At 36.8% G+C, this 25,266-nt stretch overlaps 1 protein-coding gene across 2 annotated transcripts; it reads left to right on the top strand.

The window, feature by feature from the left end:
* The first annotated feature begins 4,223 nt into the window (after window positions 1–4,223).
* On the top strand, window positions 4,224–24,690 carry CLK4 (CDC like kinase 4). Of its 2 annotated transcripts, XM_060144376.1 has the most exons (13): window positions 4,224–4,357; window positions 7,161–7,321; window positions 11,891–12,113; window positions 13,175–13,265; window positions 13,664–13,730; window positions 16,536–16,652; window positions 16,745–16,911; window positions 17,118–17,212; window positions 17,463–17,592; window positions 20,366–20,448; window positions 23,195–23,274; window positions 23,999–24,089; window positions 24,171–24,690. In XM_060144376.1, the coding sequence occupies exons 2-13, from the start codon at window positions 7,161–7,163 to the stop codon at window positions 24,309–24,311; spliced, it is 1,446 nt and encodes a 481-aa protein (XP_060000359.1). In that variant the 5' UTR covers window positions 4,224–4,357; the 3' UTR covers window positions 24,312–24,690. The 2 variants fall into 2 exon arrangements, with proteins under 2 accessions (XP_060000359.1, XP_060000360.1); XM_060144377.1 differs by lacking the exons at window positions 4,224–4,357; window positions 7,161–7,321; window positions 13,175–13,265 and adding an exon at window positions 9,228–9,351.
* Window positions 24,691–25,266: the final 576 nt, after the last annotated feature.

Below are 25,266 nucleotides of genomic sequence, written 5' to 3'. Positions count from 1 at the left end.
TTAGTTTCTGCTTTATAACAAAGTGAATCAGTTATACATATACATATGTTCCCATAATTCTTCCCTCTTGCGTCTCCCTCCCTCCCACCCTCCCTATCCCACCCCTCCAGGCGGTCACAAACCACCGAGCCTGATATCCCTGTGCCATGCGGCTGCTTCCCATTAGCTATCTACTTTACGTTTGTTAGTGTATATATGTCCATGCCTCTCTCTCGCCCTGTCACAGGTCACCCTTCCCCCTCCCCATATCCAAGTCCGTTCTCCAGTAGGTCTGTGTCTTTATTCCTGTCTTACTCCTAGGTTCTTCATGACATATTTTTTTCTTAAATTCCATATATATGTGTTAGCATACGGTATTTGTCTTTCTCTTTCTGACTTACTTCACTCTGTAGGACAGACTCTAGGTCTATCCACCTCATTACAAATAGCTCAATTTCGTTTCTTTTTATGGCTGAGTAATATTCCATTGTATATATGTGCCACATCTTCTTTATCCATTCATCCGATGATGGACACCTAGGTTGTTTCCATCTCCGGGCTATTGTAAATAGAGCTGCAATGAATATTTTGGTACATGACTCTTTTTGAATTTTGGTTTTCTCAGGGTATATGCCCAGTAGTGGGATTGCTGGGTCATATGGTAGTTCTATTTGTAGTTTTTTAAGGAAACTCCATACTGTTCTCCATAGTGGCTGAACCAATTCACATTCCCACCAGCAATGCAAGAGTGTTCCCTTTTCTCCATACCCTCTGCAGCATTTATTGTTTCTAGATTTTTTGATGATGGCCATTCTGACTGGTGTGAGATAATATCTCATTGTAGTTTTGATTTGCATTTCTCTAATGATTAATGATGTTGAGCATTCTTTCATGTGTTTGTTGGCAGCCTGTATATCTTCTTTGGAGAAATGTCTGTTTAGATCTTCTGCCCATTTTTGGATTGGGTTGTTTGTTTTTTTGTTATTGAGCTGCATGAGCTGCTTGTAAATTTTGGAAATTAATCCTTTGTCAGTTGCTTCATTTGCAAATATTTTCTCCCATTCTGAGGGTTGTCTTTTGGTCTTGTTTATGGTTTCCTTTGCTGTGCAAAAGCTTTGAAGTTTCATTAGGTCCCATTTGTTTATTTTTGTTTTTATTTCCATTTCTGTAGGAGGTGGGTCAAAGAGGATCTTGCTGTGATTTATGTCATAGAGTGTTCTGCCTAAGTCTTCCTCTAAGAGTTTGATAGTTTCTGGCCTTACATTTAGGTTTTTAATCCATTTTGAGCTTATTTTTGTGTATGGTGTTAGGGAGTGATCTAATCTCATACTTTTACATGTACCTGTCCAGTTTTCCCAGCACCACTTATTGAAGAGGCTGTCCTTTCTCCACTGTACATTCCTGCCTCCTTTATCAAAGATAAGGTGACCATATGTGCGTGGGTTTATCTCTAGGCTTTCTATCCTGTTCCATTGATCTATCTTTCTGTTTTTGTGCCAGTACCATACTGTCTTGATTACTGTAGCTTTGTAGTATAGTCTGAAGTCAGGGATCCTGATTCCTCCAGCTGCGTTTTTCGTTCTCAAGATTGCTTTGGCTATTCGGGGTCTTTTGTGTTCCCATACAAACTGTGAAATTTTTAGTTCTAGTTCTGTGAAGAATGCCAGTGGTAGTTTGATAGGGATTGCATTGAATCTGTAGATTGCTTTGGGTAGTAGAGTCATTTTCACAATGTTGATTCTTCCAATCCAAGAACATGGTATATCTCTCCATCTATTTGTATCATCTTTAATTTCTTTCATCAGTGTCTTATAATTTTCTGCATACAGGTCTTTTGTCTCCTTAGGTAGGTTTATTCCTAGATATTTTATTCTTTTTGTTGCAACATACTTGTTCTGTGTTGAGATGAAGCTACCAGATTAGACAGTTTTTCTGGTGTTAATAGTGGATTCTGAGAAATTTAGACAGACTTTTTATTAAGTCCTCCGACACAAGGTGTTCATTTTCCAGGTAACTGACTTATTAGAAAGGGTTAAGGTGTCAGGTAAGATTATTAAGCCAACTGGCCCAGGGATTCTGGCAGTAAATTTCAACCTTTGATTTAGTCCAACTTAACCCAACTGAGCAAAACAGCAGCTTCCATAAACAACCTACAAATATGTACTGGGTTGTAGCCACTGAGATACCAAAGATAATATAAATCAGGTCCTTGTCTCCAGTCAAAGCTCATAAGCCACAGAGAGTAAATAGGAGCACCATACATGTCGACCTCCTCCTGATCATGACACACTTTCAAATATTAGACCTTAATATTTAAGTGGCAGACAAACTTAAATATTCAAAATGACACTAAAATAAGATAGCAGCAACTACAAAGCAGACTGCACTACTGGGTAACATTGTTTTGTGATATCTATAAATCCCTCTGTGGGGGGCCTTTCCACTTGGCTGTCTTTTAAGTTTATATTGCTGTTTGAACAAAACTGTGCACTGTCCTGACCACATTCTCTTTTAGCCTCACAAGACAAAGATCTTTCATGTGCCAGCAAAAAAGGGGAAATTTTCTTTGCTGCCAGCTTAATTTATGCCTCTATATGCTTCAAGCTGAGTCCCACTTTACCTCGCAAGATGGCCCAGTCTACTCAGCTAAACATTCCAACTGATAGATGTCCCTGAAATAGTAGGCGTAATCAATTGTAGAACCAATACATTTCACACTATGGGCAAAATTGGTCATCATATTTTGGTGGTTCCAGGCACACCAGTGTGCCTTGGCCAACTGATTAAGGACCTCATCTCTAACCAGAGTAGTCAACAGCAGGGAGATGGGTGGGAACTGATGTAGTCAGAGATAGCATCTTAGAGACAGACCTCAAAGGATGGGTAAGATTTAAAATTGTAGATGCATAAATGGTGGCTATTCCAGGTGAGAAGAATAACGTCTGTTTCATTCTACAGCATAAAGAATTTTCACTTCCAATTTTCCAATTATCTTTTCAACTTCACTTCACTTCTTAACATGGGGTACAATCTCCATAACAATTCAATTTATCCAGAGTAGGTGGCACAAGTTTTCTACAGTATTAGGTCATGAAATGACAGTGCCCTCCTAACAAGGTACAAGGTACAAACCCACATGCTATTGGATTTATGCCCGCAACAGTCCAACCATGCCCTCCCAAATTTGATTTCTGACTTTCTCTTTTATCCATCGAATGGTTGTCAGAACACAAAATCCCCTTGACACTTTTCAGGACCAACCCTACCTGACTCTTTCCCAGCATTTGTCACTGTCAGCCTTTCCCTCATTTAAGCCCTTCTCTCGCTTACTCTGACACCGCACTCTTGGTTCTCCTCTCCTTCTGATCATTCCTTCTCAGACTCTTTTCCTCTGTCCCTTAAGTGCTCCCCAGGGCTCAGATTTTGGCCTTTTTCTCTCTTCTCACTCTACACGCTCACAACGGGAAACTGTCTGGGGATCCTTATAACTGCGAAATACCTTATCTGAGGTAAGCAAGCCCCTTAACGGGGCTCACTAGCTCTCAGACATTACTCTGCCTTGGTTAAATAAAACTGACTCACAGGAATAAATAATGGGGAAAAGTTTGTTAGGGAAACTTCCAGCTACCGAATCTGCCCAGGAGGCAGGGACCACAACAGGAAAAATTTTGTAAGGAGTCTCAACTGAAACTTATTTTTTTGTTGTTTTTTATTAGGAACACAGGCCTTAAAAAGATAAGCACTTCTGAGCTTGTTTCCTAAGACATCCTATTTATCGGAATCCATTTTTAGACAGGACGTTCCAAGCGGGCTGGACTACACAATCGCGTTCACTGAGCTAACGCCAGCACCAGCCTGGGCCGGTTTGCGGCTTGTCTATTGCGCGGTGGCTCTGCCTGCAGTTCAGCCGTGGTGCGGCCCACTGGGGCGGGAGAGCAGGAAACGGAGCCACGGTTGCCTCTGCTGAGAGGTGCTGCATTCAGAATAACCCCTCGAGTAGCAGCAGACACGTGCCACAGGCTTAGGGCGTTTCCTCCCGGCTTCACCCAGGTTCTCCCACAACGAAAACAATCTAGGGAGTTGCCTCAGCCACCACATGTCTCGGAGCGTGGACTGCTCCTCCCGCGCAACCGCGTGGTGGAGGGCGGGGCCCGTCCCTGACGTCACACAGGGCTCCGCCCCTTAGGGGAGAGGCGGGAGCGCGTGAGCTGTGTTACGCAGGCGCGTTCGTCCTTTATAAATGGCGCTAGAGGCCGACGGTGGGGGTGTAGGGAGAGGGTGTTGCCGCCATTTTGTAGGATGTTTGTCGCAGCGACTGGGAGAGAAGACGGCGGTTTGGTGACAATTACTGGCCAAAGGGCCTTTTACTTTTGCGGAGGTAAGGTTTCGGATAGGGTGTTCTGGGCTGGGCGGTTTCCCAGTCTTTTAGGTCTCGAAGCCACGTGTCGGAAAAAGGACGGGATTCGGGGCCTCGGCAACGGGGGTTTCTTCGGGGCACAGCTCTGCTCGTGGCATTTGAAACCTAAAGTTGCCCAGGTGTCATGGTGGATTTAAAATCCTAGGGCGGAAAGGCCTCGGCTCTGCTGCTGACTCTTCTCAGAGAGGCCAGGTCACTCACATCACGGCTCCTTAGGCCCGTGACTCGTCCCGCCGATCAGGGTGAGACCCTGCGAGAGCCTCCTGGGGCAAGTGTTGTCCTAGATCAAGCCTTATTCTGGGTCCCTGGCCTCGGCCGTTTGTAGCATTCTGGGATTTTCCGAGGTCAGACTTATGCCTCTGAGTGCGCCAAAGGCCCTGACCAGGTGCCCTGGCGGAGAGGCGGGGGGTGGGGACTGGGCGTCCGAGGAACTGCTAGTTTGCGAGTCCAGGTGGTGGAATTTAGCTCGTGCTTGTGAGAGGTAAATACGGAGAGGCTCATCCTTTGTGCGAACTGTTTTTTTCCTAAAGTGGAGCATAGTATTGTTGCATCAGGTCTGCATTTCTGATACTTCTGCATCACACTGTCCTTGATTACTTAAGTTAACCGTGAAATGCTTATACTATTCTTAGGAAACAGCGCTCCAAACTGACCACGTCAGCCACCTGGTCTTATTTTATAGCTATCTTTGTATGATTGTGCTCCATACATACACCCACAGGCTTCTTGTTATCCGTTACATACAGTACTCTTGGAGCCATCTAATCATAACTTTAACCTATATAGATATTTTAATATAGATAACGTAAAATTGTCGGGTAATACAGGGTGTTAAAGGGCAGTAGAGAATCAGGTTTCTAAGATGGATATAAACATCCGATGTTTATTGTATCTGATGTTTTTATTGAAGGATGTCCGATGATTCTAACATGTAGGATTCTTTGTTAATTAGAAATAGTGTGATAATTCTAGATAGTTTTTCTTTTTTTTGTATGCGAAGGAACCTAATCTGTGTAACCTGGATCTGGGATTCTTCTCTTGGCCTCCTGAGAAAATATTTCTGAACAGTAGTGGCGGCGGGGGGGCGGGGCGGGAATGGCTTCCTAACAGCTGAATTAAATTTAAAGTAATGAACTTGGCTAGAGAAATAAAAACCTTTGGCTCTCCCAAGATGCTTATTTTAATATTTGCATATTGATAACTGTGGTTATTTAAGAATTCTGCCTTGGTGAGCTAGTTATGGCCTACTGACAGTAGAAGGAAAAAAACAGAACTGAAGCAGACACACATGTTTTGCAAAAACTGCATAATAGTCATAGTAATAAACCTCAGTCATCAGATGTTGTAATTTTGCTTGCTATGATTTAAGAATGCTTAACTAAACAAGTTTAAAGAGTTCCTGTGTGGTTAAAATACAATTTGGGTAATTGAAGGGTCAGAAGAATTCCACTAGAAATATAATTTTTTTTTTGATGGCTTTTCTGATGGTCTTTTGGCTCAGGTTAATTTGTAATGTCATTTATTTCAGTTTCCCATATTTAAATGACTATGTAAATCAGAATGCTCACTTATCAATTTCCAGTGAGAGCCCTGAGTAGAGTTTTAGGATTTTTGTTGGACCTAAGAATCAACAAGAGAAGTGAGTTAAAAGATCTGAATATTTGGTGGCTTCGGGCTCTGATGGCATGATACCTACATTTTCTTAGGGAATACCTCCCAGGAGATGCCTCATTTTAAAGTCTTTTAATTCATTTGAAGTCTTTTAAATTTTTTACTTGAATTTGTTTGCTTGTTATTGAGTCATTTGGGCTAACTGAAGGGGGTTAACTAAGTTGGTTTTGCTCCATTTTACCTGTTTTCAGCTCCTTGCTGAGTTGTGAACCTCACCCTCTTCAACAGTTTGGACATCACTGTTAAAAACTTAACTGCTTTGTGAAAGAATTAAGATGGGAAGAGGCAGATAGGGATGACATTGTTAGAACACAGATCCTGATCCTGAATGGAACCTGTGAGGATGTAGATGGAGTCAGGGAATTGTCACAATTATCTGATTTCAGTGTGACCATATTCATCCTTATAGGTTCATTTCTTTAGTCACCCCAGATCTACAACAAATATGTTTAATTTAAGAATGGCTGCAGGATGATCTGAAAATAAACAGTCATCTCCTATATTCAGTATCCCTAAGTGTTTCTCTGACTTCAGTTATTCACAGTATTTCACAGTATTTCGACAAAGCTGCATGACACTTGTGATATTTGTTTTAAATTAGTTCACATTTAAAGTTAACATCAATAACTTAATAATTTGATTATATCAATAACTTAAGAGATTAGTAATAATTTACCATAGAAAGAAGGTAATAATAAAAATAAAACCAAAAAAGTTATTAATTTCTAGCTAGATATTGTTGTCTACTGAAGGCTCTAAGCCTGAATCCTGACTCTTTTTTTAAAATGGCAGTTAGCAAGTGTTAGTTGAAGATATGCACCAAGCTGAGAATTTATCCAGAAGAATTGAAAGAAAATGTATTAAGGTCTCACAGTGTTATCATTTAGTACTAGGTGTGTATACCACTTAGAATCATCTGACATACCAGTGGGATAGTGCCTCCATGCCCTGGGAACCATTACCTACGAAGATTTTAGAACCTGTACAACCCTATGTGCTGGGGTTTTTCTATTTAATATTAATGTGAAATATTTTATTTACTAAATATAACCATCTGTAAATTCCACAACTCACTTTTCATTTCCATTAACAGATGAGGCATTCCAAAAGAACTCACTGCCCTGACTGGGATAGCAGAGAAAGCTGGGGACATGAAAGCTACAGTGGAAGTCACAAACGGAAGAGGAGATCCCACAGTAGTACACAAGAGAACAGACATTGTAAACCACATCACCAGCTTAAAGAATCTGATTGGTAAATTACGCTTGAACTAGTACCATTTTAACACTAATAGTTTTAATGACTTGTCATTAGCTTATATAGCTTTCATCTGTCAGATTGTTTTATAAATCAGTCAACAAATACTCATTCAGAAAATATTTACTGAGTGCCTATTATATGCTAGACACTGCTGTGAATAGAACAGAGTTCCTACCCTCACATATCTGTGTCCATTTCGGAGCTGTAGGAGACAGTTGATTGAGTCCCAGCTGCCAGTAATATAGTTGGGGGAAATGAGACACACAAAAGTTAAGTAAGTGATTAAAGGACCAGTGAGTGCCTTTAACTTGTATGTAGTAGGGAGAGCTGTACATTGGGGCACTTATTTAGGGTTCCACAAATGAGAGATAATGAAGGGTGGGGAAGAGTTCATCCAGATGAGAAAAATAGCATGTGGTGTGTGAGAATGTTAAAGTGTGTTGGGGATTAGTTGCTTATACTGTATTCTACAGGTTATATTTGTAGATAAGGCCAGTAGATATGTTTGGGATTTTTAGAAGCTTGGCTGTTGTAAGAAGGGCCTCAATAAAAATTTCCAATGGCATGTGTCCTGTTCTATTGTATTCTTACCAGTGTAAAATTTGGAGGTAATACATTTATATAGAATTGAAGGAATTTTTCAAGTTCCTAAATGATTAAACAAAGCCTAGGTGAATAGAGTTTCTTTCATTCTGTCCTCCATTAATTTCCCTCTCTCATTTGTTTTTGTTGGTTCTATGTTTTCTCCTTGTTTTGTGCAGATGTTCCACTGGGACTGTTTGCCAGATTGCTTTCTAAATTAGCCAACTGGGGTTACTTTAAAAAACAATATGTAATTTTTTTCCTTCTCCATGCCAAAACAGACTTGTTCTGTAGAACGGTGAGCTTGTTGGTAATCAGTGCAGACTAATCATTCTTCACACACTATCATATGGAGGGAAGAGGGAGAATCTATGCCAGGATTTCAATGACCTGAGCTAATTAATGTATTATACAAGAATATCTGTACCCTATATTAAGATAAATACAAAATACTCTGTAAGGCTTAACATATAGTACTAACCATTCATGGATTTATTATGCATTGTATGTGTAGAAAGGAAGTGATATGAATGATGAATGATATGAATGATGAATTCATATTCATAATTAACCACATAAAGATGTTACTGAGTCAGTGCAATAACCACTAGGCCAATAGTTTCTTCTTTGATATTGGCACCAGAGATGTCTGGTGGTAATTGCTCTCTAATCTGGAGTAATCTAATAATCTTTTTCAAGATTCAAAACTTTACAAGAGTGTTTTTTGTAAAATTATTGGAAAAAAATGAAAAATACAGAAGCGTATAAAGAAGGTACGCTTGGTAGGATGCTAGTCCCCCATTTGGATGTAAAGTTATTTCTTATTCTTCTGAAAAATATTTTTGTATACAAATCTTTGCCTCTGAATATTTCCTGAAAATAGGTTCTAAGAAGGGACAGTTTCAAGTTAAAGGGTGTGAACTCTTATAAGGCTCTTGCTACATATTCACATATTTTTCTAGAAAGTTTGTACCAAGTTACACTCCTACGACATGCTGTCACCAGTCTTGCCTATTTTGAAATGCCAAGAATAGTGTTTTGTTTTATTTGAATTTTTAAATTTCTGCTGAATTTGTCCTCTGTCATGTGCTTATTGAACACTTGAACATTTTTTTAATTGAAGTATATTTGATTGTGAACATTATTTTTGTATTCTTAGCCTATTTTTTCTATTAAAGTGTATTTTTCTTATGATTTATCAGCGCTTTTATTGGTTATCAATTATCTTACCTTTTTTCATATATATTTCAGAGTGTCTTTTCTTTATGATTTGTAAGTAGCCTGTGAATTTCTCCCTTCCTACAGGCTTAATCAGTTCTACACAGGAAGACTGATGTGGCTGTGAACACATTTTATATCCTTAAATGTCTTGTTGTAACATAGAGTATCAAGCCTTAAACCAGTGATTCTCAAACTTTAGTGTGAATAGAATCACTTTGGAGGTATGTTTAAAATGCATATTACCAGATTATTCAGTGAGTCTGACCTGGGGTCCAGGGATCTTCATTTTTAAAAATTCAATATTTCGATATTGTTAATAAACAGACCACCCTTTGAGAAACACTGTTTTAAGCCCTTTAGCCCGGCATACAAGATTTTGGATGATCTATTCCCAGCTTATTTATTTGCCTATGTTCCCCTATGTGAAAATTGCTCTTGCTGAAATTGTCTACTTACTATTTCCTAAGTAACATGTAGACAAACTCATCTCTAAGCCATTCTGGCTAAAAGTACTCTATAAATGTAAGATGGTAATATGCCATTTTTCTTTCCTGGCATTTCTTCTACTTCCCACTTTGCCCAAATCCTGATTTCCCTTTAAGATGCAACTGTTCCCTTCTTTTTCATGAAATCTTCCCTGACCATTTTAAGCATTTTGAGTTTTTTCTCCTAAGCACTCATATCCAGGCTTTCAACATTTCCTGCATTGTTGAGTTTTGTTTTATTCTTGTATGAGTAATCTCAAACTGAACAGTTATTTGTTGGCAGGGATTTTGCCTCATATATATTTTTTACCTTCCACAGGACCTGTGTGGAAATAAAAACAAATGCCCATAGCCTCATTAGTCTTGGCTGTTTTGAAGAACTACAGTGAAATATTCACTGGACATTCAGTGAATATTTTTAGAAATTAAATCAGTCTGTTCATCCTGTTCACTGTGTCCATATAGCCTTTATAATTCTGTAGACTTTGTTTATATAATCTCTAAGCCTTGGTTGTTGTAGGTTGAAGAGGTCCTCATCTTTTTAGTTTATCCTCATGGTATTACTTCATTCTATGTTTGTTATTCTTTAGATTATTTATGGATTATCAGCAGCTCTAATTTCATGCACTAGTCCAGCTAAGGATTATTAGTGTTAGAGTTTTCCGATAAATTTTAGACTTTTATGGGAAGGATGCCTTACAGAATTAAACAGATGCCCTTTAGAGTATGGTAATTTCTAGTTTGACGTATTGTAGATCTCTCCCTTAACGGTTCCAAGCAACTGATCAGATCCCTGACTTAGACCCAGATTTAGACCCTAATATCCTGAGTTGTTTCTCCAATGGCTAGAACTTAAGGCTGACACTGGGGAAAGGGGGTTTCTGCATCTCCCCAGCCTGGATTTGATGCCAGCCCTGTTGAGTAGCAGTTTTAGAGATGCTTCTCCTTTATTTCTGTGTAAACCAGCCTCCTGAGAAAACAAATGACAACATATTCTGGGAAAAAGAAAGAGGTTAGTGAGGGCAGTCTGGTTAACATCTGTCACTCCATTGCTTGTCAGGATTATTTTAGCTGGTGTGTCTGACTGGGCAGGTGTCCCCTCTCTCCCTCAGTGCTCCATGTGCACTGAGGGATCTCTAGAAGCTTTACACTCTGTTGAAAAGGACACTCATCCCAGGTAGAGAGGGGGATGGGAAACTGGGCCAATTGAATCTTTTTCTTTCCATCAGATCAAGGCTGCTTAACTGGAATCCATTGACTTCCTGAGGTCCATGACCTCTGAAATTCCTTGCCAAGTTTTGTTTACGCATTTGTGCGTTTCTTAGGGGAGAGGGTCCATATCTCTCAATGAGATTTTCAAAGGGATCTGTAGATTCAGAAGTTAAGCACTATGGCACCAGATGATGCTGTTTTTCCTGAATTCTTGTTTATTTCACAAGCAGGAGTGACAAATTCAAAATGCAAAGGGAAGTAGGGGGTTGGGAAATCCTAAGCAAGCAATTACAAGAACCTTTTCTCATTTGAGGGGGATATATTTTAGATATTTTTGGCACATGAAGCAGCCTTCAAAAGCTGTGTTGTCTATTTCTCAGAGAGATACAGGAAGCTCGAAATAGAGGAGAGGAGATGGAATAGGTGGTGTGTATAATAATACTGGCACATACAATAGGATTTAGAATGTGCTCTACAACCATGGCAAATCATTTTCCTTCTAGGGATCTCAGTTTAGTCATCTGTAAAATGAGAGACCTGAAATATATTTAAGATTCCTTTAGCTCTAATACACCTTTCATGAAAGAACTCTGTGTGCCAGAGATACCTAACTTACATTAAGAAGGAAAGGAATCCTGTTTTGCCTGCCTCATATTGTGTGTGGCTCTGAAAAAAAGGAAGAGAGCTTAGTTACAGATGCATATATCACAAGATTGATGAATTTCAGAAGAGCAGTTTTGTGAATTTTTGGTCTTAACTTTCCCCAGAAGGTAAAGGGACACTTAATCAAGTAAACACTGAATATGTTGAATGATTTGACCCAAGCTTTGTTCCTTCATAGCAGTATATATTAATAGAGATATGTTCCCCTTTACTTGTTGGTTAAAGTAAAATTACTTCTTAAGTTTTGTGAGTTAAATATAAATTCTAATTCATCAATTTGTATTTTTTTCTTTTATTGAGTTAGCTGTTTTAAACCAGGAATTCTTGAGAGAATGTTTTATTTTAACCACGTTATTCTAGAATGAAGAGAGTAATTTTAAATCCTTTAATGTGTTTGCAGTCATTATTTAGAAGCAGGGTCCTTGAATGAGAGAGATTATCGGGACCGGAGATACATTGATGAATACAGAAATGACTACTGCGAAAGATATGTTCCTAGACATTATCACAGAGATGTTGAAAGCAGTTATCGAATCCACTGCAGGAAATCTTCACTCCGAAGCAGGAGAAGCAGTCCTAAAAGGAAGCGTAATAGACACTGTTCAAGTAATCAGTCACGTTCGGTATGACTGATTTTGTTTTTATTTTGGGTGGATACTTATTTGTGTGTAAAAGCTCTTACTGAGCCAATAAATTTGAAAAAGTTTATAATACTATATGAATATAATTGTGTTTATATTACTTGAATCCTTAAAGGAAACTTCCAAATTCTTACAACTAATCTGTATTTATTAGTTAGCCCTCATTTGCCCACATTTACTCATTTTCTGCAGACCAGATCATGAGTTTCTTGATTTTAATGTTAAAAATATTTTTATCTTTTATAACATAATCATACGAAAAGATGAAGCACCCATCTTTTCTTTCATCTTAAACGTTTTTTACTTTAAAAGAAACCCCTTTCCCAGTACTTGGAGACAAATATAGAAAGTTGCACTGGCGGATACTTACCCTGTGTATAGCACAGGCTCCAATTAGTTCCATTGGAGTTCTGAAAGTGGGTGCTGAAGGGGAAATTATTGTCCAGAAAGCCTGCCCTTTTTTTTTTTACACTCATGAATCTTCACTTGTTTGCAGTAAACTATGAATTATTATTTTCCTCCCCAAGTTTTCTTCAGTAGAACTATCATTGATTAGATCGAACATTGACATTAGCCTTTATTTTCCCCTTTTATTTTAATTATGTTTAAAAATATTGCTAAATATCAATTTGAACTAATCTTGACATTTTAAAACATTTTCCTGACAAACTAGACATCTCAACTCACAGCATAGGCTATTTTATAACAAGAGATTAATAGATCATGACATTGCATTCTTTAAATTTCAGACTTCAATTAAGTCAGTATTTTAAAGAGACAATTGTGTTGTTTTTTTCTATTGCCACTTTAAGTATCTTATCTGAAAATCTGTTCCTTGCCATGTTTTTCTTCTGTAACATAAACTGTGCCTTGTGAATTTCTGGGGACTGAATTTGAAATTGCTCCTGCCAACTGTTCGTGGCCTGGTGCTTATCTGAATGCCTGAATATCTCCCCGCTGAATGAATTGCGTATTCTGCCCTGAATTCACTCTGATATATTGATTGGCTGGATGATCTTGGTGCTGCCCACTTGCCGTTCCAGAAGAGCCACCGAAGGAAAAGATCCAGGAGTATAGAGGATGATGAGGAGGGTCACCTGATCTGTCAAAGTGGAGACGTTCTAAGAGCAAGATGTATAGAATATTTTTCAACACTTTTTAAACTTTTCAGACAGAATAATCTTTTTAAGAATAGTTTGTCAGCGGGGGGCTAAAGAACTCTTCATTGCTTTTTTGTTTTGTTTTTCGTGGGTTTGTTTGTTGTTCTTTTGTATTTCTTCTTTTCTATAGAGTTTAAATATTTCTACTCTAAAGTTCCAAAATAATCAGTGGAATTTGAGATTAGAGCAAGAATGATAGCTCTATCTAAATTATTTTTGTAGCAGCTGAAAATAAAATAATTTGACTGCTGGAACCTTAATTATGCTTTAATAGAGATCATTTGAAAATATTCCACACTTAAGCATTCATTATTTGAATAACTGATAATTTGTACGCAGGTACTTACACTTCTTTCTCCCCCCTCACTTTAGATGAAATCGTGGACACTTTGGGAGAAGGGGCCTTTGGCAAAGTTGTAGAGTGTATTGATCATGGCATGTAAGTTTGTTGTTTTTCTTTTTTGAACATTCTGATATTTTTGGTGGAGAAGGATCCATAATTTAAATGAACTGGAATTTAAGTGGTAACTATGTGTTTTCCTGGGAGGTATAAGTATTCAAAAGTTCTTGAACTGTGTATGATTTATTTACCGTAAGTATGGATTTTGATCAAGAATGCTAAGAATTTTTATCAGATGGAGTTCATTGAAATTAATGTGAATGTTCAAGTGAAGAGTTTCCTAGAACTTAGGTCCTTAGCTTTCTATAAGAGATTTAGAGTGCTTTACCCTACTTTTGAATTGCAGAGACAATAAGTTAGCATGTCTAATCTTCTTGGTTCAGAAACTTTTATTTCCAAAGGAAATGTTTTCCTCTAGGATCTCTATTCTGTGGTTGCAAGTTTTTATGTAAGTGAATGTCTTAAAACAGTTTAGTGGAAACTGCACATTTCTAAATTGACATCTAAACTTTTCTTCATAAAATAGTTGAGGATGTAATTTCCAGCTTATTGTAAATGCTGATTTTTTAAAAAAAAACATATCTCTCTTTTTAAATGTTTGGAGGAATCTAAATACAACAGCTTGATACCTCCTGTCATCCATGAACAAACTTTTCTTGAATACTTAGAAATGCTGTATCCTTGAACTTACTTTTACTTCATTTTTCATAGAGAATATTATCCTAAATGTCTTTTATTATCACCCTTTCCTCTCTATGACAAAAATGTGAACATAAAGTAAAATTTTAAGATATTTTGAAATACTTTGACTTAGGAAAGTTGCTAAGAATTCCCATATATTCTTCACCCAGATTCCACAAATGTTAACATTTTACAGTATTTAATCATTCTCTATATTTACATGTTATATGTATTTTCAAGTTTTGCCAGCTCATCTACAGACCTGATTCACATTTCACTAGTTGTCCCATTAAGGTCTTTTAAAAATTTCTTGAGGTTCTAAGACTTGAGTATTTGAGATATTCCAATGAATAGTATTCAATTGATCAAGTACAAATCTGTTACAAATTTTGATACTTATTAGACCTAAAACATACAGTTTGAAAATATATCTTTTATTGGGATGGTTGGGGCCTTTAAAAAATGAGTTCATGTGTCCATAGATAAATCTTACTGTTTTAGCATTAAGTTTCCATTTTTCGTTTTTTTAATTGACAAGTAATATGAAAGCTTGTAAGTTTAAGGTGTATAACGTTGGTTTGAAACATTTATATACTGCAATATGATTACTATAGTAGCATTAGCTAACACCATTATCCATTTTTCATTTTTATAGCTATTAGCACTGTTCATTTTTATAGCTTATTAGCAGTTAGAAAACTTGGCCATATGATTAAATAGATGAGACTAGAAGAAGTTTTGTCACAGCAGTTTTATAGTAATTCTTGTAAGTCTTGAGATATATGCTATACATCATAGGGAGATAAATCATTAAAAATTTATTTTGATGATTATATATCAGCCCACAACTTCATTGGGGCCTTGTCAAAAGAAATGAGTTTGGAATAGGTTTGCTATCCAACCACTAGAAAAATTTGTTTGCCTCAAAGATTTTTTTTTGTTTTTATAAACAGCCTAGGGCACAAACCTTACCATATTAATTTCGTGTGCATGGGGTTCCCTTTTGTAATGTGGGAAGGCCATAGTGAAAAATGCAGGGTTGACTGCTGGCTTGTATTCAAGAAGATCAGGTTTAGAAAAGAGGACAGAAGGAAGCTGAAGATTTGGAAATCCCTTTCCTCAAAATCATTTATGGCTTTTTTTTTTGGCCGCACCACGTGGCTTGCGGGATCTCAGCTCCCCGACCAGGGATTGAGCCTGGGCCTACGGCAGTGAAAGCTCATGTCTTAACCACTGGACCACCAGGGAATTCCCTCTGTACTTTTTAGGAAGTATTACAGATGTCCTGGTCTAAAACACGCTGCCCTACATTGTTGCTATTTATACCTATTCGCATCCGTGAATGCACTAAACATTTTTTTGGCTTCATGACTTATTGGTGTCTCCTTTGCCGGAATTATCTAACAAACTGATAGTTGTCTGTCTTCTCTGAAGAAGTCTAAGCTCCCCTAACCCTGATGGTTAGGCTCTTTCTTCTCTCTACTCCTTATACCAGGCACTTCTAACCTTATGATAAGTTGTTCAAGTGTCTGTCTTTTCCATTAGACTGTGAGGTACATGGGACAAGCCCTTTTTAACACTGATTCCAATGCAACATCTGGCACAGTCGCTAGCCTGGTGAATGAGTGAATGCTTTCAGCAGTAGTATGTTCTATTCAAGGTTTATATTTTTATCCTTTTTTTAAAAAAAAACTACTTATAAAATCTAGGTAAATTTAAACTTTTGGAAACAAACATTAACGTTGATAAGTATTAAGAGAAATCATCACTCCGTATAATGTATATTTTGTCAAAATGTTTCGAAAAAATGTTTATAGATCTGCTATAATATACCCTGAAAGATTATTTTAGGAAAATAGCATAGAATGATTGGTACTTAATAAGATTATGCTTTAGAGCAGGGGTCCCCAACCCCTGGGCTGTGGACTGGTAGGAACTGGGCCTCACAGCAGGAGGTGAGCAGTGGGCGAGCAAGTGAAATTTCATCTGCTGCTCCCCATAGCTTGCATTACCACCTGAACCATCACACCCTCCCCCCACCATGGAAAAATTGTCTTCCATGAAACCGGTCCCTGGTGCCAAAAAGGTTGGGGATAGCTGCTTTAGAGGATACATGTCTTCAGTGCCCTTCTGTACATTTACCATTTTCATTTTGTTTTTAAGGGGTGGCATGCATGTAGCGGTGAAAATCATAAAAAATGTGGGACGATACCGTGAAGCAGCTCGTTCAGAAATCCAAGTATTAGAACATTTAAATAGTACTGATCCCAATAGTGTCTTGTAAGTAATAAACTTGGAACTGTGATCCATTATGTTACATGAAATAATCAGAATTCTGTGAACTGAATTATTTTTATTCTGATCTGTTTTAGCCGATGTGTCCAGATGCTAGAATGGTTTGATCATCATGGTCATGTTTGTATTGTGTTTGAACTCCTGGGACTTAGTACCTATGATTTCATTAAAGAAAACAGCTTTCTGCCATTTCAAATTGACCATATCAGGCAAATGGCATATCAGATCTGTCAGTCAATAAATTGTAAGTATACTTGTTAAATTTTTAAATACCAGTAAATTAAAGGTTTTATTGTACAAGCAACATATCAAAACATTGTCACTAAAAATGCACATTGCAAGTAAAGATGAAACCACTTTTGATCCCTACCTCTACTACTAATTCTCCTGTCTTCCGGTACAGGTTAAATTTGTAAGTGAAACTAATAATGTCTTTTTGTTCTTTTGTAGTTTTGCATCATAATAAATTAACCCATACGGATCTGAAGCCTGAAAATATTTTATTTGTGAAGTCTGACTATGTAGTCAAGTATAATTCAAAAATGGTAAGTTACACTTGTTTTAATTTTGGTAGTTGTCTTTAAAATTAATTTAGCTTGGTGATCCTTGGATGAGGAATTTTACCTTTGAGGCTTATTATATCCTGATGTTTAACCCAAAAAGGGTAATCCTTTGCCTTTCTCATGGGGTTATTTTGAAAATCAAAAAGATAATTCATGTGCAAGCCTTTTGGATAGTGCTATAAAATATTTCATATCTTTATTGATCTTTGTGTTTACTTAACTGTATCTCTAGAAACGTGATGAACGCACACTGAAAAACACAGATATCAAAGTTGTTGACTTAGGAAGTGCAACATACGATGATGAACATCATAGTACTTTGGTATCTACACGGCATTACAGAGCTCCAGAGGTCATTTTGGGTTAGTAGATACCAGACTTCCTGATATTTTAATTGAAAAAGAGATTTTTTGTTCTCTACAGCTTTTATTGGGGGGCAGGTAGTTGGGGGATAGCTGTAATTTTCTTAGCAGTGTACAGAAAATGTTTTCTGTTTTCATAAAAGCTGTCTGGACATTGCTATAAATATTTTTCCTGAGTGGGAAAAATGTGATATCATCTGTAAAGATATTCCAGGTTGTGGTTATTTTTGAACAAGTCAGTCTTACAAGATCATAAGAGAACAAGCTGTATTGGCTAAGTACATGACAGCAGTATGATTTTGAAGCAATGTGGGCACCTCTTTTCGTCTCATCACAAATCATGGTGCTGGTGAAAATGCTAAAGATTGGGTTGGCAGACGTCTAGATGTAGGGTGGATGGAGGTTAAGAGGAGAAGAAAGAGGGGCTAGTCTAAGAGGAGAGCTTCTTTGATCATCTTTGACATGAGAAAGCATAGAAAGGAAAATTAGTTAAGGTGCAGGGTTTTTAAATATTAATAAAAGGGAACTCAATGAGGGAGAGCGCGTCTTATGCCTCAAAATTTAAAAGTTCGAGACCAAGTCATGTTGATAGAGCAAGGAAGTCAGAAATGGCTTTGGGGGCTTGGAGACAGTGGGAAAAATTCAGATCAGGTGATATTGGGAGATAGTTAAATGGTATAAACATATTACTTCACCAAAAGTAAGTTTCAACCGAGGTTGGATAGTAAAACATCTTTGTGGAATCAGTCTTTTCCACTTTTTACCTTTTGTCTAAGAGGACTTGGTAGTTCAGAATATGAATGTGAAAGCAAACTAATGATGTTTACCTAGAGTAGAGAATTAGTAAAAGGGACAGGAAATTAAGAATATTATGTAGTGCTGGCTAGTAGAACTTTCCATGATGATAGAAATGTTCTATATCTGCACTACCCAACATGGTAGCAATTAGTAGCCACACGTAGACTACTGTGTACTTTCAGTATAGCCAGTGTGACTGAGGAACTGAATTTTAAATTAATTTAAATTTTAGATTTAAATAGCCACATGTGGCTAGTGGCTACCAAATAGGATAGCACAGGTTTGGAGCTCATCTTTGAGATTGATGTTACTAGGATTTCTGCTTAGTATGGTCTGAAAGAAGCTGCTGTGTTGCAGTAGTTTAGAAAGTGTATTCATAGTTGAGGACTGAAGGCTGCAATGAAGGTAAAAGAAAAGAGTGTGGGAAGAGATTGTGGACAGAGATGTATTTTCAGAGCTTAAAAAGAGATAACTTGCTGTGTTTTATCAATTTTAAGAAGAAGATTTTTCTCTACATTTTAACATGTGAGGGAACATAACATAAAACAATTGGCATTTTTTCTTTGTTATTGGTTTGTAAAACAGTGGTGTATCTTACAGTTAGTTAATGGCCTCCTCCTAGATTGCGTAAGATACAGTGATTCTTAGTAATAATACAGTCCCATGCGTGGCCAGGCTGGGGATAGTTGATATAAATCTGAAATTGGGGTTATTGGTCTTTAGGAAAAGAAATGAACAGATGGGAAGATTAGAAGGGTTCTTTGTGTGTTTGTGAAGTGTTACTCCTGAGGATTAAGGCAGAATTAGGTTGAAGAGGAAGATGTTGTCAGTTGCTACCATTGAGGAGGGCAGTTGGTCTCATGTCTTGGGTGTTGGTAGTAAACAGAAGTTGGTAAAAGTGAATGATGTGAAATTCCAAAGAGTATGAGAGCTGACGCATAAGAGAATGAGGTAATTTACAGTCACTTGGGAGAAAGCTGGACTGGGAGACAGGAGTGGCTGGAAAAGAAAACTTTCATCTTAGATCCAGGCTCTGTCATTTGCAGATTTTGTATGTGTTACTGTAAGTAGAAACCATGCTCCATTATCCTTTTGTTCAAGTGATAAGTACCATGAGGGTTAACAAAAATGGCTAAATCATAGTCAAGTTCCTTGAATATATTGTTTCTTCCTTTGTCTTTAAATTCAGTAATGTTACTGAAAGTAATTGAAATGTCTTTTAAAGTAGGATTTATTTGTACATTATTGTTTTATTAAAAACTTAATCTTTAAAAGGTTAAAACATCTGTATGGTTTACTCTTTTCCTTTCTAATTAGATATAGACTTAAGGCTAGGTGTTTTTTTCTTTTCTGAATAATGTTACTCTTGAGAATTCTGAAGGAGAAAGTATATATGATCATATATAGACAACCTGAAAGTACATATATAGATACCTCTCTATGTGAACTTTAAATAGCTATATAATTCTGCTTATGGGTGACACTGCTTATAATATCCATTATAATTCTTACATAATTTATGTGACACTACTATTTCTTTTAATGGAAGAAATAAACTCAGATATCAAGCTGATGGTAATTGATGAGGGGTTAATAATTACATTCTGAGGATAATTATTGATCTATGTTTGCACTAATAAAATGTAAAATTTCATAGAACAACCGTTAACTGGGTATAACAGTGCTCCTCATTGCACAAGCAATTCAGAGACTATGGAATATATGCTAATCCTTCTTATTTTACGTAAAATGCTTCCTCCCCCAGGTTAAAATACTGTAATTTGATACAAGGATATGGAGCACTGAAAGCATAGTGAATAATGTTTGATATAAAACTAAAAATGTAAACCCTGAATTTACTATCATATTCTCCTAAATAGGCTATATAAAGAGAGCACCCACATAGGAAAAGATATTGTGTATTGGCAATTAAAAATTGTTGCATAATACAATGTTTGGTTTTGTTTTTAAATAGCTTTAGGTTGGTCTCAGCCTTGTGATGTTTGGAGCATAGGTTGCATTCTTATTGAATATTACCTTGGTTTCACAGTCTTTCAGGTATGTATTTAGTAAATGTTATTTACTGATTCATTATGAGCTTTAATGTTAAAGGCATGTTAAAGTTTTGGTTTCCATATTGGAAAGTTGCCATAGTGTCATTATTCTTAAGATTAAAACTTACATGTGCAAAATAGTCATCCTTCTCTAAAACCATAGTTGAATGAAATACTCCCAGTGAATGGTCATAATTCATTCTGCATGTGGAGCTTTTAAACACATGGTTCATATTGACTTCATATGATCTGTTTTATTGTGGTGCTCCTTCATAAATTTACATTAGTGTTACTATGGTCAGTTTTAATTCGGCTCTGGTTATGTTGCACTTTTATTAAAAGAATTCAGAAACAGTAAGTTGTATTAAGCATCTGTGACACCCTAGGCACATTTCTAAGCACTATGTGTATAAAAATTAAAAGACAGCATCTCTGTCCTCAAGGAAGTCATACACAGGATAGACATGGGAAAACGTACAGTACAATGTGATACTTGCTATAATGGAACAATGTAGAAGGGAACCCAGAAAAGGTGAACGGTTAAGTTTCCTTAGAGAAGGCATCACTGAGGAGTAGGGAGTTTAATCCATGCTATAAGGAAGAGTAAGAGTTTGTCAGAAAACTAGAGTGTGTGATGGCCATATCAGGAAGAAATGGTATTCATAAATGCAACAGGCATAAAGGAAGCTACTCTAGTTGAGGAAGGATGAATAGTGCTGTCAAGAGTGTCTTGGATAAATAGGAAAATGGTGTCAGTAGGCAAGTACTGATTCATAATGGACTTGTTTGCCATAGAAAGGTATTTGTTTTATCCTAGGAGTCAGTGGTTTCCAAATGTAGACTGGTTGGTCTAAAATGAAAATGATTTTGTAGGGTTGCCATTCTGGCTTTCATTTAGAAATTATCTCTCCTGGTTTTTTGGTATTAAGATGTTGTTTCTGTGAAATGGTAATAGTTATTGGCTTACTTGGCAGAACAAAAAGGAGAAAATGTTATTTAGGTCTCTACTTTTTTTCCTCATAATTTTGCTTATGTCAGAAAACTAGAAGTCTTGAAAGCTTCAAGTGGTGTAACCATTGAAGAACTTTAAGAGGGTTGTGATTTGATCAAGGTGTGTTGTTAGATGGGGTGAGGGTGGATAGGGAGTTCCTGGCTAATACTATCAAGGTTGATTTGAGGTTATGGCAATGCAGGATGAGGAGGGAGGAAGCTGTGATGAATTATAAGTCACTTAGGTGGCTGTTGAAGAATATATGTGTTCACTGCTGTGGGGCACCTCACCAAACTTCTGTCTACTCTGTAGAGATCTGTTAAAAGTACTCTGAGATTGTAGACAAGTTTGATATCTAGAACATAGCTGTCGGTCATTTCTAGGGGGTGGTGTCTGGTTTTGTGGTAGTAAGCTATAGGGTCAAGGAAAAAGTTGAGCACAGTGCATGCTTTCTTCATTCTGACACATATAAAATCCTTCAGATGGTTTTATGGTAAATCATTCTGAGATCTTAAGCGTCGATTATTAACTTTGGTTTGAGATGTGGTTTATATTTTAATTCTACCCTCCAAAATAGTCTTCAACTAAGGAACTTTTTGAAGATAATGGAGCTTGTATTATTTATTCCTGTCACGAATTAAGAACATTTTGAAAGCAGTGTGCTAGGCACAGTAGCTAATGGATTTAAAAAGCATTGCACATAGACTCTGCTCTTCAGAACAAGGATTGGCAAACTATATCCTGTCTGATGCCTGCTTTAAAAAACGAAAAAGAATATGTGGTAGAGACCATTTGTGACCATCCAAGCCTAAAATATTTACTATCTGGTCCTTTACATAAGAAGTTTGCCAGCCTCTGCTTAGGAGTGTACCATTTAGTTTAACAATTTATTCTACTTTAGCCAAAGCTCTGTTACTGTGTAATTTAAGAATATGAGTTTTGACTTGGGTTCACAGCTCAGGTTTCCTCATTGATGAGCTATGTGAGCTTGAGCTAGTATCTTAACCTCTTTGAAAGTTATGTTCCCACATTCCTAGCTCAAGGTTGTTGTAAGAATTATTGGGACTGTGTTTTTATTGTCTAGGATTAGTGTTACGAAGTTTCTATCCATTGGGTAATGGAGGTTAGTTAAGCAACCGATAAAATGAGTAGCCAGGTTTTTGGTAATCTTCCCCAGTCATCCCTCAGTTACACAGTGCAAGTAATACAAATAAGGAAAATCTGTTCTGTTTTACATTAAACAAATTATTCCAACATTGTTAATCAACTGTACTTCAGTAAAATATACTTAAAAAGTTGTTCCTCAATCAGCTATACAGACCTTACCAATCCATTTCAGAAATCGGACAATCAGTATAGCTCATTCAGTTTTTTTCCATCTTTGAAGTAGAGTGTAATATAAATTGTATAGCTGTCTAATCTAGTCCTTTTATGGAAACACTATTTTCTTTTTTTTCTTAACATTTATTTATTTACTTTTTTCGGTTGCATTGGGTCTTCATTCCAGCACGTGGGCTTCTCTCTCGTTGCGGTGCGCGGGTTTTCTCTCTCCAGTTGTGGTGTGCAGGTTCCAGAGTGTGTGAGCTCTGTAGTTGCAGCTCGCGGGCTCTCTCGTTGTGGTGGGCAGGCTTAGTTGGAAAGTGGATTCTTTACCACTGGACTACCAGGGAAGTCCCGGAAACACTATCTTCTTGTGTTTTCCTTTTATGTGCATGTAGGGAAATGGAAAGTGCTAAGTTTCTTTTTCCTATTTTTTTAGACTCATGATAGTAAAGAGCACCTGGCAATGATGGAACGTATGTTAGGACCCATACCAACACGCATGATTCAGAAAACACGGTATGCTTTTTAAGATTAAAGCCCTATATTGGGTACATGCAGTGGCCTATATTCAAACTATAGAAAACCCATCTTTGTTGTTATTGCTTATTCCAAAGACTGTAGATTTTGAATTTTTTTTCATGAAGTCGTTTTTGAAAAGTAATGCAATATTTACTTTGTGATCCAGTAAATAAAGTGGTGTTTTTATACTCAAGGTAACCTTTGCATAAGTGTTTTCCTACGTTGATTTAAAAATAATACATAGAGTAGTAAAAAGAGCTTGATTTTGGAGTCATATCTAAGTTTGAATTCCAGACTGTTGCAAACCACATGTATGTCTTTGGACAAGAATACTATAAGTGGTTTCAAAACATAGCTTCACCACAGAAGTCATCCAGGGAATTGTTAAAGATTTCCAGCCCCATACCAGATCTAGTGAAATCAGAATTTACAGGAATGGATCTAGGAACCTCTGTTTTTGAAGCTGGCATTGTTTCACTTATGGTATTTGGGAACAACTTAGGTGGGATACTAAAACTTCAGAGGGTACAAGATTAGGAAAAATATCATATAAGGTAGCCGATATAATTATTGCTGAGATTTTTAGAAATTGTATGTTTATATATATAGAAAGATGTCTGTGGTTCCATCTTTTCCCCCAATCCCCTGGTGGGGGCAGGGCAAGCATGTGGGATTTTGGGGGGTTTGTTTTTTTTTTAATCCAGACGTCTCTTTCCTATAGGAAACACAAGTATTTTCATCATAATCAGCTAGATTGGGAGGAACATAGTTCTGCTGGTAGATATGTTAGGAGACGCTGCAAACCATTAAAGGTAAAACAACAAAAAACAAAAAAGAAACTGTTTTAACTATTTTTTAATGTCTTTCTTAAACAAAGTCATTTTTCCCCTCAGGAATTTATGCTTTGTCATGATGAGGAACATGAGAAACTGTTTGACCTGATTCGAAGAATGTTAGAATATGATCCAGTGAAAAGAATTACCTTGGATGAAGCATTGCAGCATCCTTTCTTTGACTTATTAAAAAAGAAATGAAATGGAAATCAGTGGTCTTACTATACTTCTCTAGAAGAGATTATTTAAGACTGTGTCAGTCAACTCTAAACATTCTAATATTTTTGTAAACCTTAAATTATTTTGTACAGTTAAGTGTAAATGCTGTATGTTTTGTATCAATAGCATAATTATCTTGTTAAGCAAATATGGTCTTGATAATGAATGAAATATAAAAGCTAAAATTAATTTTCCTTTTTTGAGATTAATTACCATTTTTAAAGACCTTTGGAATATCTTTTGTGTCCAGCGATAAATGCGATTGATCTTGCTTTTTTGTACATGGAGGTTGACTCTTGGAAGTGATTTTTGTGTTTTGTTTTTTGTTTTTTTTGAGTAAAAGGAAATCTTGGCTACTTCATTCTTAAAAGAATATTCTTTATTTACCTCAAACTTTTCTTAGCTTTAAAAGTTTTTCCTGTAATTGTTGAACAGGTAATAAGTATTATTAACTCTAGGTAGGCAGGTATTAGAAACCAAAACCCATAGGAACTGTTTGCTGTTGGAATTTCATTAAATTGTAAGTATTGTGTTCTTTTTCATTGGGTGATGTCAGTGGTGGTAAGTAGCATTCATGGAAAGACATCCAACTTGTGCATCGTAATAGGTTAATAAAACCACATACACACTTCGTTTAAGATTAAAGTCTAACTGGAAAGTTAGCTTGGAAAGTCCTGTTTTCCAATGGCTATTTATGTAGTTAGTCACAAATGTAGAAATAGGAATTCTGATGACTGAGGTTTTTGTTTTTAATGCCAAATCTTCAGGAGTCTAGAAATTGTCCAATATCTGTTTCCTTACCATATGAAGTATAAATACTTAAACCTCAGCCTATGAGACTTTAAGGTTATTATTAAACAATTTGTATTTATGTTACTCTTTACTGGAAAAAAAAAAAAGAAAAGATTTGATTGGAGAACACTTGGGAAGAAAACTG

The sequence above is a fragment of the Lagenorhynchus albirostris genome, chromosome 3 (genome assembly GCF_949774975.1).
Source record: "Lagenorhynchus albirostris chromosome 3, mLagAlb1.1, whole genome shotgun sequence".
Lineage (NCBI taxonomy): Eukaryota > Metazoa > Chordata > Mammalia > Artiodactyla > Delphinidae > Lagenorhynchus > Lagenorhynchus albirostris.
The sequence above is the reverse complement of the archived record's forward strand: the minus strand, read 5'-3'. Positions and strand labels throughout refer to the sequence as shown.